We start from the raw sequence: 21,702 nt of genomic DNA, 5'->3' as shown, positions 1-21,702 counted from the left end.
TAGGTACATAAATAATTATGGATAGGTTTCCAGAGCCTTAAACATTAGCAGAGAATTCAAGTTAAATGTTGGCTGGGACTATTCCATGGCTTGGAAACACAAGCTGTATTTATACATATTGCAATAATTTTATTTCCCATGGTGAAAAACTAACCTGGACATTGATGGTGGTTGAAGAGTCTGCACAGAAGCTTTGAGAATTGCAAATTGATGTATTACTGAACACAATTCTGCAGAACGAACTGGAGCCATCTTCTATGTTTGTCTGCTTATACTTCACAGCAGTGAACTCTGAGTACTTCACATAGATTAAGACTGATTAAACCTGTGTGATTACTCATTTAAGAGTTACCCTGCCTTGTGACAATGCTGCAGTGTTGCTGAAACCTGTTAAGAGATATTAGCTGCTAGAGCTGTCACAGGAAACATACTGCACATCCGCAGACATGCCTGAGAGTAAAAAGAGAGATTTTTACTGTTTTTCCAATTGGTATTTAAAACACAAGTTAAAAATGTAGCTTGTAAGGATAAAAGCTATGTGTGTATCAAGGGATATTGCATTGCTATTGCTTTGGGTTGTGATAAAAAATAGTAACAGTAAAGAAAACTTGTGTAAACTGAACATATTCTACTAACTTGATTTTTTTTAGCATGTGTTTTTAAAGAGAACTCTTTGATATTAAGTCACTTTTTGAAAAAATCTCTTGTGAAGTATTAGTAAAGTGGTGCAGAAAAGTAAGGTTTTTATGCAGATATAAAAATATTTTTTTAAAAAACCTGAAATCTATATTTATGAAAACACTACCTATGCAGACACTGATGTCAGTAGTCATCAAAAACATTAATGTTACAGAATTACCATGTAGATTTTTTCTATTTGTTTTTATTTCCTTTTCACAGTCTGTGAGAATTCTTTGTCTTGAGTCTTTGCAGAGCTGGGTCATGCAGGACAGTGAGTAACACAGAAGACTTTCACCTCCTGCAGGTCACCCCTGCAAATGTAAGTCGAGGAAGAAATAGTAAAAGTGAAGAGTCCACTGAAATACAAATAAATGTATTTCTGCAATTTTACAAAGAGAAGCATGAGGACAAGCTAGGCAGAGCACTGGTTTGAGTGACAGCCTTGATCAGGGAGGTTCTTTGTTTATATCCAAGGCACTTGGTTCTCTACACAATCTCTGCAATTAAGCAGGCCTGTATCAAATGGGAATCAACCAGCTTTTTTTCCTAGTAATGACAGAAACATTCTACTCAAACCTCCCATTTCATGCTGTATCACTTTGTAAAATCAAGTGGGGTCTCTGGAACATATCAAGAGCCAGATCTTTCTTGATGGATTTCAGTAATTAAAGGTCTCATTTTGAGAGGGCAACAAGACCTCAGGTCTTGTGTAGGCTTAAAGAAGGAGGAATTTTTGTTCTCTGCCCTTGGAAAGTGTACTAGCCTACAGGTGACAAGTCAGCCTACAAACTTGTGTTGAGTTCACAGCTATTAAAAGGGGAAGCTCTCCTTTTGCTGTTGCACTCTGTGCCTGCTGGACCATTCAGGGAGTCATTTTAGATCACTGAAATGGTACAAAACTATCTCAGAAGATGGGGAAAAAAGCAAACATGTAGAAGATGGCATCTTGCCATTCTAGTGAGCTGAACTGGCTTGAGGGAGACTCTAAGCGGCTGCAGAACAGGTGTAGAGGGAGCAGGAATACTCCTCTTTATGGCTCTGTGCAATTAAACCAGTACATCTGCTTCTGAAATTGTACCCAGGAGAATCTTTCCGTGATTCTAGGATCGCTGTGCAACAATTGAGGTGAGCTGGGCCTGAAGGAACACAGAGGAGAGCAGAGCAAAAATCTAAACCCAAGTGTGAGTCTAAAACATGCTTCTGTTGGAACCTGTGTGTGGTGAGTCCTGGTCTGCTGTTACAGCCTGTGTGCCTTGTATTTTATAATCTGCAAACAACTGCATAGGAGCTGAATATGCTACCCAGAAGACTTGTGATTGCTACATGAGTGACAGAAGGCAAAGCCAACTGTCCTTCTCAGCTAAAGTAAATCTTCGGTTTCTCTCTGGCTTTCAACCTCAGCTCCAGGTCACTCTCATTTTCTATTTCTCCCTACTCTCCTTTGATCCCAGTTGGCTCCATTTTTTATTCCAGTTCATCTTTTATCCCCACTGCAATGTGTTAAGCTACACCTATAGAAGCAACCCTTGTAGATCCCTTCCAACTCAGAATATTCTGTGATTCTGTGAATCCACACTGTAGCAGGTGTCCTGAGAAGCTGATATTTGATTCTAGTAATGGCAATGAGGAGTCGTGATTGATTCTGCAGAAGTGACAGAGATATATCCGGACAAGGTAAGAGAATAAAGCTTCTGAAGTCAAACTGAATATATTTTTTGAGAATTTATTCCAGCACTTTATAGAAAACTGAGGTAACCCTAACAGAAGCAAAACTCAAGTCAGTATTACAGAAAAGTAAGAAAAATCACCAGTAAATTCACATGTGAAAGTACAACCATACACCGTTCATTCTTTAAAGTTCTTCAAATTTGTACAAGTTTCAGAGAGACAGATTGGCTTAGTTTGTTGGCAATTCACAGCTACTTTGAAAGCACAAATGAAACTGTTCTGTACTGTACCACAGAGTGACATTAGTATGAAAGTGCCAAGACCCCTCCCTCCATCTCTGATCTCATTTGAAGTGTGACAACACCAGACTGGCATTACTAATGCACAGGTCCCCAGCGTACACTGGGTCTCACTCCTGCATGCTCTGAGCTTTCCATACCCTTTTCACTACAGATCTGTAGATGCCAAGGACTCCTAGCCTTGAGCACACAGTAATAAGTATGTATGAACAAAACATATTTATAAAAGACATTTTAAAATTGTATGTGCTTTCTTCTTGGACCTTCTACAGTCTGGAAAAGATCTGCAGTTTTATATCACGAAAACTATTTCAGCTTCAGACAAAAACGTTTGGAATGTCAAGGGACTACTGAAAGTCCTGAGAACAACTCTATGAACATTACTGTTATAACTCAGTAAAATCCATTAATGTTTTCCATAACATTGAATCTAAACATGCAGCAGTGTGAACCATGAATGGTAACTACAAGTTGCAATATGGACTAAAATTTCCAGATGTAACAGAAACAAATGGTTATGGTCATTCACAACAAAACAATGCACAATGTAGAACAGAGTGCCTCTTTTTAATATGCAAAAGGAGATTCCAGATGTATGATGAGACAAAAGCAGATATATTTATTTGAATGAATTTATAAGACATGTTAAAGCTAGTATTTAATAAAATAAAAACCTGATTACCACGTAAGAAAGTCTTTTTGGAAATGCTTTCTTTTTTCAAAATGTACAAATTCTCTGCTGACAATCTCATAAAACACATACATGCTGCAAAAATGAAACATACAACAGGAGCAATGAAGAATTACCTCAGCTTTCACCACCACTTCACTTGATTGAAACTGTTCTCGTGTTCCATTAAGCATAATAATATATTTGGAAAATGTAAATAACCTAATTACATTTTTTTGCTTCAAGCTTCCAGGCACCAGTCATATATCGCAGTCGTATAAAAAGAAGATCCCTGCCCATCTGCAGCCAGCTCCAAAAGGGAACTAACTTAGAACCTGTGATTAATGAAGAAGAAAATCAGAATGACATTGTTAGAAAAAAATGAGCACTGGCAAGACACACATTTAAGCAGTCATGAACCTCTGCATTCTCAGCACACTCAGCCCCACAACCTAGATCTCAACATTAATAAAAAACTTACATTTTGAAAGCTCTTGCTTTATAGAAATTACATTATGCCATAGGTGGGAGACTCTAGTTTGCAAGCAGCACAGTAATTCCATGTATGTGACAAAATGCACAGTGTTCTCTGTGACAAGGCTTTGTTCAAGTAAATAGGAACCTGAACATCAACAATTAAGCAAATTATTTATCTAGCAACTTTGGAGAAGAGGACTGCCACCTTGTCTTACAACAATAATATGAAGGTGCCAATCTTCAGGCAAGGCAAGGAACCCACACTACAAAACCAAGCCTTCTATAATCTCTGCTAACATTTGGGTTAGGTGCAAAGTACATGTGGAACTGCACTGAAAGGAAACATTGCAAGTGAAGTTGGCTCAGGACATTCTCTGATTCCACCTTTCATCATCACTGCAGTTCATTATCATTTCTGTTGTTCGGGGGTTGTGCTGAGGAGGAGAGATTCCGATTAAAAAAAAGATAAAGACATGAAAAGGGAAAAAAATAGAGGAACTGCATTTGATGGGGGGTAAGTGAGCCGAAGCAAGCAGTAACCAGTAACTATTAAGCTGGCTCTGCATTGAAGAAATATGCATGGAGCTATACTTCCCAGTAACTCAGTGGCAGAGACCTCCCTACAGGTATGAAAGAGTATCACATCTTAAGATTTTGGAAGACAAGACATGGTGAAATGGAATTGAACCAATAAGTGATGATGGTTAGACTCCCTGCACAGGGTTTTACAATTGCACTAATTTATTAACACATCACAGCAAGAGGACATACCAAAGCAGTTTTTGTCCTAGCAGTGTAATTCCCTACTTTTGTCTCCAGTGGGAGCACAGAGTTTCTCTCCTGTGCTACCCCTTCACCTAGTCTTTCTGTACCAAGCCATGGCAGAAGGCTGGCAAGGACATGAAATTCAAAATTTTTATGGAAAAAAGGCTGTATGCTATCAAAACTGGATAAGTATGGCAATAACCTTGGATCTGTTATTCTGGATTGACATGTAAGGAACCTTATAAGAACATGAACAATTTCCCTACCTTCTATTTCAGTCCAGTTGACAGCAACTTCTGCTATAGGTATTTTCAAGCGCTGGGCTATATAAAGAAGTTCCACGTCAAACGCCCTGAAGAAGAACAGGAAATACCAAATATAGTCACACATACTCCCAGAAGAAAGACAGTGCAAAAGTTAATTAAATGATTGTTCAGTTATGCAGTTGATACCATTGCTCTATGGGTCAGATACACATGGAAGGGAAATTAATTTTCCTGACTAAACATCTCAGAACACAGCCCACATACAGACAACAATAACAATACTTCACTGTGCTCTGTTTTTGAAGGTATAGATCACTCTGTGTTCAGCCCACTGCTTGCTTTTCATTCTGCCACAGTTTAAACATTTTTGAAGACCATGAACACCAAGCAGTCAAATGTACAGTGTCACTCCACATCTCTAGTAGTTTCATCAAAGGGGACATCTACTTGCTGTGGCTTTATGCTGATCTGATGGGTTCTCCTTTTACTTTCTCAGTCAAGGAACTCAAGGTAGCAGCATAGAAGTGAGACATTATTTATGTTACCATGCACAACAGAATCCAAACAACAGCTGTACTTTAGTGACCCCTTAATGCAAAACACAAAACCTCTCTTGAGACTTGTCTTTTCTGTTGGCTCAACTTTTTTGCAGGTTGTACAGCAAAATGAATTGGGGCAGTGATCCTACTGTCAGGTGCTCCTCCCTGCTCAGTTTGTCCAGAACACACCTTAATCCTCTCAGTTCTCTGCACAGAGAACTGTCTGTGTATTTCATTCCTGCAACTGCATTCTCAGGTAGGCCTTCTACCTGTGACACACCAGACTTTTGATATTCAACCAGTAGTTCAGCAGCTTTTAATGGTTGCTTAGAAATCAGCACATGAAGCTGCTGGTAGCTACTATTGACAGGGTTGAACACAAATCACAATTAAGAAGATTCTGGTGATTTGCCTTAAATTCTTGTTGGTAAGTCCAAGATAGTTTTCCTTTGAAATGCAAGAAAATCTTTTGCCACTGGAGGAAATGTAAGCAATAAAAAAAAGAAAATTCATGCTTAAAGCGTTGCTTGAATTCATGTCTTTGGTAATTCCATTTAACACCGGAGAAAAGATGGAAAGGAACAGACAAGGTGATCAAGAGCAGGAAGAAGACACACTTTAGCAGGTTGCTTGCCAAGTTCAGATGTTATTTCCTTCTACTCCAAGCCACCCTCTCCTTTTAAGCAGTGCATTTCTGTAAAACTATGAATGAGCGCAACAACAACAGCAGCCCACTTTGAAATGTGCCCGTAGGTCTGACAGACACAGGTAAGTTCCCACTGGAGTACAGACCACAGCACGCTGGCTTGCTGCTAGAATCACAGACACACATGCACCAACCTGAACTCATGCTCTCTGTGTTTGTGACAGGAGAGCCACTGATTCCACACGGGACAGCATTAAAATAAGCAAAGGCAGCACAGACAGATGTTATCTACAGAGACTACAGCTATTGTGTATAGGGAATTTAGAGCTACTTTGTAAATCTGATTTTGATTAGGACACGGGCCTTCTCACTGTCAGCAAAAAAGTTACAAGAATAAATTATTTTTTACCTCAGTGAACTAAGTCTGCTCCAAGGAGCCTTGTCATTTCACTGCTTTCTTTACATGACAGTTAAATATTATTTTATTAATCACTCCATGGTCTCTTCTACTGAAGAGATATTATTTAATTTTTTTGCTGACATTTTACGTTTGTAAGCCAAAACCCCAATGTATTCACCTTTGATTGTTTATGAATCATGTGTATTAAGACGAAATCTAATTTTGTGATACTTACTATTTAAATGACTAAAAATCTTAAGAGACGCAGAATAATTGTCTGATGAATTAGACTATATGAGCTGCTCTAAAAGTATTACATAAACTATTAGCCTAGTGAACTAATAGTTATTTGCAGTAATTCCTGTGGACAACTGATTACTGGAATGTCAGCACATACATCACAGAACAACAACATTAAATAGTTCTGTGAACTACAGGGCTCAAAGAAAAAGATTGAAAGCACAGGAATTAATCAGGTTGAACACTAACATTGTTACATGTGGTTGCCATTTGGGTAACAGTGAACATATCCTGAAATTAAAAAAAAAAAACTATTCAAAGCTGAAAGGAGAATGACTTCAGTAGAATACCACTGGGTTATCATTTTTCTTCCCTCTTCCCCACCACCTTTCAGTATACCAGAATAGTTAGGGAATACAGACCACAGTATGTTCAATACACTGACAGCATTACACTACACCCATACTGCAGACCACCAGATCCAGATGGTACAGGAGAACCATACAGAAGCTTCCACAGCCAGGATTAAGCATGGGTATGTTAGATGGAGCCTACCCTAGAGGAGATCGAAGCCACACCAGTGGATGAGCTGGTAAGCACAATTCATGCAATTTGCCACAAAGCCATTTGTGAGCAGTCAACATGTGACAGAACCACTCCTAGAAACAGCAAGGTATTATTCACACCATGTACTGAATTCTGCTGCCTCTTGGCAGGGGGACACACAGCTCAGAATACCAAGTTTGGCTCCAGCCTGAAAGAATTCAGGCTCCAATCTAAGTACCCAGAGTTAGATACCCAAAAATATATAGTGTGAATGATTTCCCCATCTATTTCTAATAGTGGCTCAATTACCACAAACATGGAATGCAAAGTAAAGAAAAAATTCTCCACATGGTTGTGTTTTGGTTAAGTTACAATTTAAGACAATGCTGGTTAAAATTCATTTGAACACCAAGTTGTAGGGGTTTAATTGAATTCAGTGCTTTTAAACTGAATCCGTAAGATGCTTGAGCTTATAAAATATCTAGCCTGAAAAATTATTCTGTATTTTAAAATTGCACTAGGACTCTTTTTTTCTGGTCCAGTATTATGTGTTTCAAAAAACAAAATCAGGCCTTCAGTTATAACATTTTAATTGGAATTTACGAGTTTTGTACACCCAAGATATGTTTTTCCAGTGAACTCCTACAGGCAACGAAGACTGCCAGTGGTCAGAGGTCTAACAATGAAACATGATGCCAAGTGGGCTAGACTGCCAGCACTGCCCTAGCTAAACTGGGGCTTTTGAAAGTCCACATGTCAGCCAAGAGCAGGACTTTTAACAAGACAAAACAGACACAGTTAAAACAGCAAAAATATTTTTGCATTGACTAGACACTCATAAACAATTCTACTTGCTCTGAACAAAACCAGGAAAAAACCATTTAATTCCACTGCTTGTGTTGGTCTATAATGGCACAGAAATGGAAAAAAATCCCTGTAGCAATATGAATGCTTATTTTTCTGAATTTTTATATAAAAACTCATATTTAGAGATTAGTGACAAACTGGAGAAACAAACATTTTTTTATATTGCTCTTTACAGTTTTATATGTGAAACAGCATGGCTTGTTCAGCACACAAGGCAAATTTTATAGACAAAAGTAATAGCCACAATTTGATCTGTTCAGTGATCTGCTGGCTTGTACAATGCCATTATAAATTGCCACTTCACAAAAATATGTCAACCAAACCAGGACTAGAACTACATTTTGAATTTCCCCTCCTTTTATCATTAAGGACAATATTTGCTATGTCTAGTTCTCCTAGGGATAGACATTTTCTGTCTGGAAGAAAATCCATCATTTTTTTTGTTGTCAGAAGAAATCAATGACCAAATTTAGGATAGGAAAACTTGGCCAGTGAGACCATTTAATTTTCCAGTATTTCTCCTATGCATCAAAACTTAACACGAACAGTTACATTTCTCAGGTCAAGACTGTAGATGCAGAACTAGACCTTCTTTTGTAGCCTGAAGTAATTCCAGCTGTCTCTGTTATGTTTTTATAATATCTCTTTTAATTTTCTTTTAAGTTTTAAATTAAAAAATGTGCTCCATCCATTTCTGCAAAACAGATTAGTTGTGTAATCAGATTCAGAATCTAAAACACAAAGCATATGCTCTCTGTTCAAAAGGTTGCTCTCATTTCAAACTAATGTCAAAACTCTGCTATTTAGAAAGTAAATTTCAAGAATGTTTCGTTTATATTCATATATACACAGCCAAAGGATAGTTAAACAAAAAAGACAATGAGAACACTCACAAAAAAAAGCTAGTTTAGGATGTAAGCATTATTTCCTAGTATCAAATACATAAACAGTTCGCAGAATCTATTAATTTTCAAATGCTTTCTAAAATTCAGGGTTAGATTAAAAAAATATTCTAGGAAGTATCTTGGTCTCTCTTTAAAAAGTGTTACGTGATCCTTATTGCCATAATGATAAAACTGTACTTTTCCCTTGTATGCTTCAGTTTCAAGATTTTCTAAATATAAGCATCTATAAATCAAATTCAGCACAGTAAGAAGAAAAATCTGGTCTGTTTTCTAGTATTTTTAATATGCAAAAGGTGATATTCACATCAATGTCCACTGGAATGGGAAAAACATGGAGAAAGCATAAAGAAGTGAGGGTCTAAACAGGCGGGAATTATTAGATAGCTGATTTGATAGTAATTTTATATTGACTTCATGAGTAAACATGTCATGCATCAATTTTAATCTAAATAATTTGTCATGTGCTCCATAAGAATTCACCTAGCACTGTAGCACCCCCACAAATCCAAGTCTGACTAAGCTTGAGCAGACAGGACAGATGATTTGGTTTTTGCAGAAGCCTGGTGTTCATTCCCTTCAGCAGCTCACCACGTGTTCCAGTGCAGCAGCTGGGGAGCCCTTGGCAGACTCAAGGACCAGGGTGCTTAGCTCAGATGGTTTTTATCCTATTAAATGCTGCTTGTTCCTTGAATATTCTCCAGCACTCTCCTCCATTATTCCCAGAACATCTGAGCACAGACCACACTGCACTGAACACTCCAGTACCTAACAGAGCTGCACCCCACTTGTGGCATTTTAAGATTCAAAGAGAATCAAATAACTTCCTTGGATGTCAAGTAGCCCCACTGCAGTGATGCAGAAGCAGAAATAAACCCACATTTCAGAGCCTCTAATCCAGTGCCAAGATAGTGGTGTCTCTGCTACCCCTTGCTGATGGTCTCAATATAAACAAGTTGCTGTGACCCAGCGGGGGGCTCCACATTGTTCCAGGTCAGCAGAAATACAATACCAACTACTATTTCTTACTCTTCTGTCTCTGTACTCATGATATGTACAGAACCTCCATGGCACAATGTCTAACCGGTTTTTATCTGCCTTTTTACACACGTTACACAATGGAAAGATATCAGGGGCCAGATTTGTTTAAAATAAGAAGTTTCCAGTATTGAGTTGTTTCAGATTCTTACAAAATTATATACAAAGAAATCTAATGGGAGGTCTATGGGATGAATGTTTGATATCCCTATATCATTTCCAACTGCAATTATCCCAATTGTTTGTACAACACTGACATTTCACTTAGGACTATCATTTCCCTGAATATATGCACTCTCCCCACATACTTATACCTCCCCATCTCCCAGTTTATTTCCAGATCTTATAAATATTAACTGGGAAAGGGACAGTACTTTGTTTTGTGCACTGACATGCTATCTTCTAGTTACACATGCTCAATGACTAGCTGTGGAACTGGTAAGTAACCTTCTAGACCTTATTATAGGGTTTTTTTCTTCAGCAGTGACAATAATCTGAGTTTCTCTCTCTAAGAGGGTTTCATTTTCCACAAACTTTGCCACAGCTTTTCATTTTGAAATCTCTACTGTTCTCTCAGATTTGGTTTAAATTAGCCAATAAATATGGAAATGAAGAGACTGTTGATTGACAGATGAGCATAAAACCAGAAAATACATTGCCAGTTTGAGCAGAATTAAACCAAATTTTAAAACCCAAAAAAACCTATAGCCGTTTTTAGGCAAACTTGTGACTCGGAATTATTGGAAGAACTTCTTTCTTGGAAGAATTTGAGTTGTTCTTTTCTTGACACAAAACAAGCATTCTTCATCACTAACCAGGACATTTCAGATAAATAAGAAAACAGACAGGGGATTAGTTTATGGATTACTGTAGATAGAAGAGCAAGAATAGTAGGCTCATTTTCTAGAGGCATATACAAGGCACATGGAACTAAGACATGAAGATCTGGTATGTTCCACACCAACAATATAATTACTGTAAAATGTTAGCAATATCCCTTTTTCATTGCTTCTATTGCTGGGTAATGGGGTACAGCACAATTACTTTTTCTCTTTCATTTCTTTAGTGCTAGATAATTGAAGCAGCAGAAGAAAGCTTGTTAAGATTTTATCTAGAAAACACTTTATATAACCAATAAGTGCAATTACAAAAAACAATAAAATTTAAGATTGCATTTTTACAGCTGAAACTGATTATCCTCATTTATTTCTTTCAGTTTTCTTCTTTAAGTGCTTAATTTAAAAAGTGAAGTTAAATAAGGCAATTTTGAGATGTGCACTTCTGGGCCTCACATATATTTTTAACCTTGTATTTAGAAAATCCCTGAAATTTACAGAATTTTATAGATCAAGACTGGGTTTGGAGGTAGCAGCTCAAATCATACTTCTGGCTCAGCTACAGTTTCCTTTAGAGAGCAACAAGCAAACCACTTGGGTGGGAAAGTGATTTTCTGTCTGTTTCTCCTCAGTTACAGATTCAATGCAACAGTAGCTCTACATTCCACACCAGATTCGTGCGCCCAAACATGACCTTTGCAATTGCAGTCTGGAGGAGAAGTGTAGCTGTCAAAGGTCAACCTAAAACTGTACACATTGGAATTGACTAGGACTGTAGGATTGCACATGTTTGTGTACAGGAACATTGTTCAAGAGTTCTGCTCCCTGTCAAGCAAGCGGTAGCCCGTGCGCGATTTTCTTGATTGAAGACAACAGTTTGAAAAGGTTTGATTATACCTAATTAAACTATCCCTTTTAGCAACAACTGAGGCATAGAAAATGTACAGAAATTATGGTATTTGTGTGAAAACAGTGTTTCAGTCCCATAACAGCAGTCATGGCTGTATCACTCACATATGGGAACTGTTCTAGCTAAATTACAAATAAAGGAGCTCTAAACTAATTAAAAGACTATGCAAAATTTTTTATTGTCTTAAATTAATCTATCAGTAGTCCTCTTATAAAACACTTTAGCTAGAAAATAAGTAAAGAATAGGCATTTGCTTTCACTTTAGAGTCCTCAGCAATTCTAAATATCTATCAGATATTGATTTTACTTAAAATATTTTGGTTAAGCAGTACTGAATTATAATGTATAAAAAATAAGACAGATAAAAGTTTTGAATAGGATTAGTAACTCTCAACTTCCCTTATCACAATAACAGCTTTTCTCCATTTCTTACACTGCTTGCATGGCTCATTTCTGCAAAAGGAGAGAGGACTCTCAGAAATAGGGAGTGGATTACAGCACAATGAAAAATTGTCTGTTTGAAATTTTTTCTGGAGCTGAATAAGGAAGAATTACTAGGATTTTCTGTTGCTTGAGGCCTTTTTCCTCTTTTTTTTTCCTTTCTTCCTTCCTAATCAATCACCATTTCCTCTGACAACACAAAACCAAAATATCCTACCTAGGATTACATAACTCTTTTGAGAAAAGAGAATAAAATTAAATAAAGAATAAAATTAAATACCCAACTATTTTCCTAAAATGTACCTTAATAGGAATATAGAATTTCTAGTGATTACCAGGATACTTTAACGTAACAAGAAATCGAAGCTGCCATGCAGGCAGTACTATAATGGCTAAACTCAGCAGCTGGGATTTATACCCAGACATCACATGCTTCGCTGTAGCTGCAATACTGAAATTACTTTTTCAAACCCATGTTCAATTATAAAAAAAAACCTAGCAACCAAAAAAGGAACAATTTACCAGCGTTCTATGTGAAGGTTTGAGAAAGTCTGCAAGGCAGCTTCTCTGGTTAGAAGTTTAAATCCGCACTGTGTGTCCCGGATCTCTTTGACACAGAGAAACCACACCAGGAAGTGGAAGCCATACATGAGGAGAGTTCGAAAGTAAGAGCGCTGTGGACAAAGGCAAGATGTTAGATGGTTTCATTGGAGTGATGAGTGAAGTGCTTGAAGAGAGCTGTCTTACACGACAGTAACCCTGTTTTGTGATAGCTTTCAAAGTTTGTAAACTGGTTGTATTTTGCACTGGAATGAAAACAGAACTTACCAGTTGTTACAGTCAAACAAAATTTTAGCTGAAAGGGAAAGATTTTGATCTAGGGAAAGACTTGCCAGGCACGAGTATGGTCTAGGATAGGAGGAATCCAAGTCCCTTTTTCTGCTCTCCCCAGTTCAGAGCAGTTTTTCACTCTGGATTATGCTTTACTAACTAGAGCAGGAACCTGCACCTGGATTTTAAATAACTAGTGGTACAGCCATAGTATCTACTGCATGATTCTTTGGAAGTATATGATGGACCAAGTGAAAACTAGGTCTAAAGTAAAGGCTGCTGTGCAAGATCTCATTTTATATTTCCAGCAATGTTACAGTCATGTCTTTTGTTCTTTTGCTTTCACAGATGTATTTTATATTTTTGATGAACGTTCCCAAACTACTCTTTGGTTACACTTGTGTTCTTGGCATGATAATCATACAGGTAAGTTTGTCCACAGACTCCAGAGGCTGGAGCCTGGATTTGCAGAGGTACCCCTTAGTCTTTTATTCAAGACAGTTCCTAAACAACTAGAACTCTGAGTCACAAATTGCTTCTGAACTCACTGCCATTCTCAAGCTCTGTTTAAGTGATTGTATCTATGACTGCAAGCCACATATCATGTAAAATCTTTAGGAGCCAACAATTCAACTGTTAAGTATCTCTGGGTAATAAGAGATGCCTTTAAAGCCAACAACTTAGAATCTCACTTGAAAAATGAGAAAATGCTTGGCTTATTACGTAATAGCCTTTGATTAAGGAAAACCAAATTAATCGCTTCTGCCTTCTGAAAAATGATCCTGCCCCAGGTTTATGGTGGATCTGGTGTAGCTTCTTTGGCTCTTTTGGCTCTGTGACCAAGAACATAAGGCTCACACTAGTACCAAAAGGGAAGTGCTAGGAGGCTGCATGACTGTCAGACAGTCAAACTGTGCACTTACTACACAAAGAGGAGTTCCTGGGTTATGTTTATCACTCCTAAGACTATTTATGCAAGTCATAGTATAGATTCATTAAAGGACATTAACAATTCTGGAAGCAGACCAGAATTCTTGATGTATTGAGACTGAACACAAGGGTGAAATTCTGATGTTAATAAATTCAATACAGCTGCTTATCACAGCTTCATTCTACTGTTTTAGATGCCAGTAAGTCCAGAGAGAAATCCTAACATCTAAAAGATTGCTCTGCAATTTTTTTATACCTACTGCACTATACAACAGTCTTTTTCCACTATAGTAAATGGAGTCTTTCTATTCCAGTCTAAGGACAGCTGGGTGATGAAACAAAATGGGCTACACAGTTCAAGCAAATCAGTACTACCGAACCAGTTTGTGATTCCTCTATTAAAAAATCAGAAATATGGGGAAAAACAGGAAGCAAAGGATGGACACGTCCTAAAAATTGTACTTTTGTATTAAAAGATGAAAGTCCTGTTCCAATTCCTCTCCTTAATGTAGCAAGAGCTTCAAAGATGAAAAGAAGTATGAATGCACTGAAAAAAGTGCCCACATTCAGTACTTGACCATGCAATGAAATACTTTTTCTAGGCTCCCCTGTAGTAGTTCCTAGTTTCTGATACTGATGAAGGGGTTTTTTTTTGTTTGTTTGTTTCTTTTTTTTTTGTTTGGATGCTAATATACATGCAGCAGTATTTGCAAGATCTCTTTCGAGTGAACCACTCCAATACTATCCGATAAACCAGGAGAAAAAACTACAGATCTACCAGAGGCTGGACATTACCAGTGTAACTTCTTTTGAGCTTCTGTAACTATTTTAGTAGCTGTGTATGTATTTTTGAATAATTTCAAGTACTAAACATCAGTATAAACAAAGCTTACTCTTGCAAACATTCACCATGATGAGCACATCCAATGACACTGAAAAAAACGAGCCCAGCAATGTGTCTGCTGCAATACAAGTTCCATGCCTGTGCTTTGTCAATTACTGCCTGCCAAGACATCAGAAAATCAGATGCAAGATAAGGCCATGTGCCTGTGCATCACTGTTTATTACACAAGAGTCACACACAGAACAGTACTGTCTGTGTGTTCAAAACTCAAAAATTTTACTAGGAGTAATACAGAAAACTGAAACCACTTTCCCACGAAAAGAGGTACTCTTCAAACAGCTGGCTGCTAATTGTCCCTAACTCATTTTACACAGGTTTCAAGATCTGCAGGCCAAGTTCTTGCACTGGAAGGAAATCAGTAATAATGAACTCATCAGCTGCCTTCCATTCCAGCCCTAGTACTGGTTACTAGCTAGTAATTCTTTCAGGGTTTAGAAGCTCTGCTTGTGAGATGTTCTTAACAATAAAAAATAAATCCATAAATTGGAACACTAACTGAAATGAGTTCAAAGTGCCTGAAATCTAGAACACATCCTTTGTATATGATGGAGCACATCCTGCACTTATGATAAGCTTTTTCTTACTTTTAGCTTCCATTCTTTTACAAATATTGATTATCTGATTGCAAAATCTGTAGAGTAGAAACAAATAATGGAAATATTTGGGTATTAGTACACAGCAGGAAACGGAAACAAACCTTTGCTATTGAGTCCTTCTCCAGATGAGCTCTAGAACCACAGGAAATCGCCATCTCCTTCTGTACAGGAATTCAAAGAGTTATTACTTAAACAAATTTTTTTTGAATCAGTGGAACCTTGTGTTGACAACTGTAAAATAAAAAACTTCAAAGCAGTATACTTTTCTGCTTCCTGTAGCTGCATTTCTTGTACTGCTAGGTTTTGAGTGTAAATCAGTCTTCTACAATAAAGAGACAATATGAAGTTTATTACAATTTGCACATGGTGCATACAAATTGCCTCAATTTATTCAGGTCTGGTTTAGCTTACATTGTTTACTGGACACATATGACAAATGTGTTTAACAGCACAGATAAGCACATAGAATTCCTAAGAACTAAATTCTGTTAAAATGTACATTTTCCTTAAATATTGCACAATGGAAGGGATAACAGAATAAGGTACTTGTTGCACCGATGTATCTTCAAACAAATAAAATGCCATGGTATCAGCCAAAAATATAATCTCAAATCAACATGATCAGAACAAAAAGTTTAACATTATTCTTGCACTACTATTTCTCACATGAAATCTCTCAAATCTACTCTATTTGAGAGTGTGAGGCCAATGCTGGAGAACCAGCAGCTGCTGCCACCCTGGTAGAGAAAAGCATCAGGGCCACACGCTGCGCATCGGGTCCCGCACTTGTGCTCCTGCACTTGCAGACTGTGACCCCTTCCACAGCTACATCCCCTGCAGCTCTGGCTGGAAGGCTGCACATCCCTTCTGGCACTCTGGGAAACCTGCTACAAGTACCTCACTCATCTGCCTTTAAGCAGAAAATAAACCTCGGTTCTTTCAAGTCAAGCTCACAAAAGAGAATGACTATGCAGGGAGGTGTTCTTGTTCCACAGGTTTCTGAATTTTTGTTTACAATAAAAGTTCTTCCAAATAATGTCATTAAACTAAGGACCCTGAGAAAAGAAAACCTGTATAAAAGAGGGTGGAATTAAGATGCACCCTTAAAGGTATATAGGATGACATCAGATAAAATGAAAAAACAAAACAGTTAACAAAGAAAACTAAGTAGGCACCACATGGTATTTATACAGAACAGAACAACTTCAAACAATTTGAAGGAAGCATAAACAGCAAATAGAACATTCTGTACTGCCTTGAAGTAGACACAACGGATGCAAAGGAGGTCAGAACTCCATTGGAAGCTCCTTCTGACAGCCCATTCTTGAGGTTTCTAACCTTACACTTAAGTTTTCAGACTTACAACTACATCTTCACCTGGATCTCAAAAAAGTTGAAGAGAATTACAAAAGCCAATCTTGTGTATTGAAGTATGCATGTGTATTAAAGTAAAAGCATGAGAATTTATACTCACAGGCCATGGCCGGAGATTGTTTAGACCTTCTTCTACTTTTTCAATATCTGCAAATTTTGTAGCTCCATCTGCATCAGCCATAAGAATCTTTTTCCCTCGAGAACTAAAGACACCCTGCAATGAAAATAGTCAGTAAAAAAATCAACACATTTGAAATCAATTACTTGTTGAAAGCTAGGTGCAAGACACTGCAAAAACCTAATGTAGTAACAAGACAGTGATAGCTCACAGATTCTACACAACAGGTATATTAATATTCTGCTACTAACAATAAATTACTTATTTATAGTCTAATAACATCTAGGGACTTCACACTGAGGTGTCCACAGTGACAGACAACGCATGAACACGAAAGGCTAACAATCTCTCTCAGGAAAAGCTTGCAAACTAAAAGCTTTACAAACCTAAATCTAAAAGTCAGTAAGCTGCTACTAAAAATCTAAATCTAAAAGTCAGCTCTAGAGGGGAGCACTAAGAAGCAGTGATTAGCAGCTGCCACTGCACTGGATGGCTTTTCTTTGTCATGTGAGCAAAGGAAAGCAGGATGTAGTGCGAGTTTTTCCTAACACTGTTTCAAGAAAATTCAAGAGCTATTTCTCAAAACTAATTTAAGATTAAGTCTCAAGTTACAGTATCACTGAAAAACAATTAGCAGTGGGTTTGACAAAAGTACTGTCACAACCAAGCATGTGAGCATTTGGAAAAGCCTGTCAAGGAAGTAGTTGTACACACATTCACTCTATACTATGCATTACAAAAGTGTATCACACAGAAAATTGCTCTCCTTCTCTTGGAATAACCTCAAAACAGTTCCATATGTTCTCTCCATTTCCTATAGTTACTCATTTTTCTTAAAAAATAAATTGACATATTAAAGATAGAGCTGAAAATACAGATAAAGACACATCACTGACAAGCCACAGATGATACCACCCTTTTTCAGAAAAGCAAAGTGTCATTCATCACAGGAATAAAATGCTCCTTCTAAATGTGTAACGGCTATTTTATTTTTAGAACAAGTTCACTTTATAATAATGTCTATGTGAAAGCATAAATTGTGCTGTTTTGACTATTGAGTGTGGGTGATAGCAGTGGGCTGCAGTAAACATAAACTTTGCTGGATGAGTGCTTGTTTATCAGCAATCTTAAAAACCACAGCTATGACCTGGAGAGCAAAGTTTGCAACTTCGGCTCTATTTTGTCCACAAAACCTGAAATTTAATCTGTAACAGTTTTGGTTGGTTTATTTTGGTTGGCTTTTATAAATGCAAGCCTATTTCTAAGTAGAACATGAATATGAAATTCAAGCATTTTTTTCCACTTTGAATTCTCATATTAAAAAAATGTCTTTGCTACTGATCTTTCTGGAAAGACAACACTGCTACCAAGACCTAAAATAAACTTATTTTGAAAAAAGTTTTTGCTTTAATTTATAGAATCTGTACTCAGTTTTCTCATAATCATTTTGTTAATGCGTTAAATTCAAAATGTCAGAACAGCTCTATCTTCTGTATATTTGGGCACAGGTAGTTCAAACAGAGAAGGAGATGAAAGTATTAATTACCGTCCTGACTGCTCCCCCTTTCCCTCGATTTTTTTCCAAAGATATCACTCGCACTTTGTCACTTCCATATTTCTTGCAGTACTCCTTTGCAACCTGACAGATACACAAAAAGCCAGCATAAAACAAAACCAGGAACCAAGGGAGAAGTTTACATTTGCTCACCCTCCAAAAGAAAATAAATTAATAGCACAGAGCTATAACCACTTCAGTCGGCACAATACATTGCCAGTGTTCGCTGCAGTCTGTTTGGGAAAATAAAAAACAGTTCACAATCAAAACAAGAAGACTGAAGAAACTAAGTAATGTTCAATAAGAACAGGATATTTCCCTAAGCAATTTCAATCCCCATCCTCCCACCTCCAAAAAACTCAATCCTAATTTAATTTCTATCATACTATTACAGACCTTTTCTATTAACACCAATAGTTAATAAAAGAAATAGAATTTTCTGTGACAGCTACCTATTTCTCACTTGTCTTGCTGCTATTTGTGGGTTTGAAGAAAAATTCACATTGATCTAAAATCCCATTCACACTGTAAGGATCTGCACATTTTAGTACATGTTGTGGGAAAAGAAAGCTTGAGTTTTCTCCTAATTTTTTCTAACGGTTGTCTTGAGTCCTTTCAAGTCCAGAGGCCAGCAGCCATTGTATGCTCAGTTGAAAGAGATGGCAGAAAGAATGCACAGAAGTCACATATATATATGAGCAATCCTTAATGGACAAACTTAAGGACAGAAAATCAAAAAGCAATATGCATTTTAGTAGCTACCTCAAACACCTTCCAAGCAGTAGGAAAAATCCACCGCAAGTTGGCTGGCCTTCCTTGCCAGTGACATGCACCAAAGTTGAAGCAGAAGAATACAGAACTATTTTGAAAATACTACTACTGGCACGTCAATTTTTAAATGAACAATCCCATGAAGGGTGTGGGAAAGAACTGTGTCAGCTGTTTTGCCAATCACAGTACGAATGGGATATTTAAAAAGATTTTTTAGCTTCCTCGAATTCATATTCACATCATCGCTATGCACATGTGGAGTATTTAATGCAAAATTTCTTGAAGTTAGGATTAGAAGTCTTAGAATCTCAGCTGCAGGAAAATGGCTATCACAGTTGCCAATCAAGAAAACTAGAACTTGCAAAAGAATTATATGTGTATTCATGTGCATATGTGACATCCACGATGCATATAGGAAAACGACAGAAAGTAATCAGAAATGTGAACTTCAATTGTCAACTGCTTCAAGCACCAAAATATAAACGTGAAACATTGTTATATCCCACAAATATACAAAAATCCAAACAAAAATCCATGCCTCTGATTGCTTGGGAAGACACTTCTTTTTCTTACCTTTGCAGTTTGATCTTTACTACCATCATTAACCACTATCACTTCATAAGTGAATGAAGGATCTCGTTTCTTGAAAATAAAAGCAGAAAAAATGCATTTCATCCAATTTCTTAAGTAGGCAGTAGGACTTTCAAACATCATTACTTTTTTCTCCCTAGCAGTCGCTCATGGCTGCCAACAGACACTAATATAATGCAGAAAATTTGTTAAGATGGGATAATTAAAGAATTTTGTCGCATTTGATGCATGTACAATTACATTGGTTTGTCATGCTACCATCTAGAACTGAGAAATCAATTTATTGTAGAAGATGAAAGCTCAGAAGAACATCACTGTTAAGAAAAACAAACCAAAACAAAATCCACAAACTTTCACAACGAGCTTCTTATGCAGAGAACAAACCCTAATGCAGAACAGATGCTTAAGAAACTTCGTTGGAACAAACCAGGATTTAGTTTAGAAAGTTAAATGCATGGTTAATCCTTAGCTCTGTCTTGGACAGATTTCATGCATAAGAAGATTTTTTCCTCCTATAATAGTATATTAAATTTTTACTTAATTTAAAAATCCTTTCTGGCACTTGATCTAAAAATAACTGATAAGAAACAGAAGCATTACTTATAAGCGGCCAGGTATTACTGTTCTAATGTACACTAACATAACAAAGTGACTTGATCACTGACTTGTTATACACAATACACAGAAAAAAAAAAGAATTTTGAATGCAAGAATACCTGTCTTTTTTCTAGATAATCCAAAGCTTCGTCCATCATAAGAGGTACTAGAGAAAAGGTGGAGGAGGTTAGGTTAGTAGATTATAACAGGAAGAGCACCACAAGCACCTGCACAAGCAAGCTGAAAACAACCACAAAGCGAAGCTGAGCAAATCAACTCTTTCATACAACACTACCTTCAGTAAAAAAGCTTAGCAGCTGCAACTCTAAGTGCTGTCCTTTATGACTGCAGAAAAAACACTGATGAAAATCACACACGTGATAAAAAGACAGGATAAAAACATTTTTTCTGAGGAACCAACTTTTCATTTTGAAGTATGTAATTCTCTATACAACAATAAAGGAAAAAAAAAAATCGGTCTTCATGACTGACCCTGCAAACCAGCACTTTTATTTAAGGAACCTGTTGGCATGTGTACTGCCACATCAGCTTTAGAGCTTGATTATTTCTATCACATCTAAAAGCCTTCACTCAGTATCAGGTACTCCTATCTATGGCCAAGTCAAACACAAACCTGTGAGACCATCCATTTTTCTGCTTGTCTGAAGCTGCTGCTGTTGTTTAAAGAGTGGGAAGCTCTCAAATCAATTTTAAAAGTATTTTTCTACTTCTTGACTTGCAGCATTTACAGGGGAAATGAACAGCCATTCTTCTGGGGATCATTAAAATAAAGAGGATTCTTACAAGTGCTATTTTTAGCAGTAGAAATCAAGTTACACAATTCCTTAATTTTGAAATTCAATGGACTTGGACTGTTTTCTGGAAACTGTGTCCAAAATCTGATACATAATCTGGCCTGCCAGAATCTACTGCTAACACAACTGACCTCTGCATTATTACAGTAACAACAGATAGATTTTCTTCTTTTCCTCAAAACAAGAAAAATCTTACACCGGTCTTCCTCATTGTATGAAGGCACAACGACAGAGAGTTCTCTTGTAGCAGGATCACGTATATTTGGTGCAGAACCTTTCCTGCATTCAGTGTCTTCGTGCGGCATTGTTTTGGCAGTTACATGAGCAATTGCACAAGTCTGTGATGAAAAAGAAACGAGAAAAATTGTGGAGCATTTTATTAGAAGTTTACCTAGCTGTTAAATGTGCTACCTCATTACTGAAATATAC

General features: G+C 37.2%; 1 protein-coding gene across 1 annotated transcript in view; it reads right to left on the bottom strand.

Moving 5' to 3' along the window:
* Positions 1-2,388: 2,388 nt before the first annotated feature.
* The window catches only part of ALG5 (ALG5 dolichyl-phosphate beta-glucosyltransferase), a 20,124-nt gene continuing 810 nt past the window's right edge, over positions 2,389-21,702 (bottom strand). The window contains exons 2-10 of the mRNA XM_042014283.1: positions 21,470-21,611; positions 20,578-20,624; positions 19,844-19,912; positions 18,491-18,583; positions 16,927-17,040; positions 15,554-15,613; positions 12,714-12,865; positions 4,827-4,912; positions 2,389-3,653 (exon numbers count right to left, since the gene is read on the bottom strand). Coding sequence (XP_041870217.1) covers positions 3,541-3,653; positions 4,827-4,912; positions 12,714-12,865; positions 15,554-15,613; positions 16,927-17,040; positions 18,491-18,583; positions 19,844-19,912; positions 20,578-20,624; positions 21,470-21,578 — 843 coding nt within the window. The 5' untranslated portion in view covers positions 21,579-21,611 and the 3' untranslated portion in view covers positions 2,389-3,540. The remainder of the gene's footprint in view (positions 3,654-4,826; positions 4,913-12,713; positions 12,866-15,553; positions 15,614-16,926; positions 17,041-18,490; positions 18,584-19,843; positions 19,913-20,577; positions 20,625-21,469; positions 21,612-21,702) is intronic.

The sequence above is a fragment of the Corvus kubaryi genome, unplaced genomic scaffold, assembly GCF_017639235.1.
Source record: "Corvus kubaryi isolate FWS band 111438036 unplaced genomic scaffold, C.kubaryi_AGA036_p1.0 split1-65, whole genome shotgun sequence".
NCBI lineage: Eukaryota > Metazoa > Chordata > Aves > Passeriformes > Corvidae > Corvus > Corvus kubaryi.
Note: the sequence above shows the minus strand (reverse complement) of the source record. Positions and strands in the feature narration are given on the sequence as shown.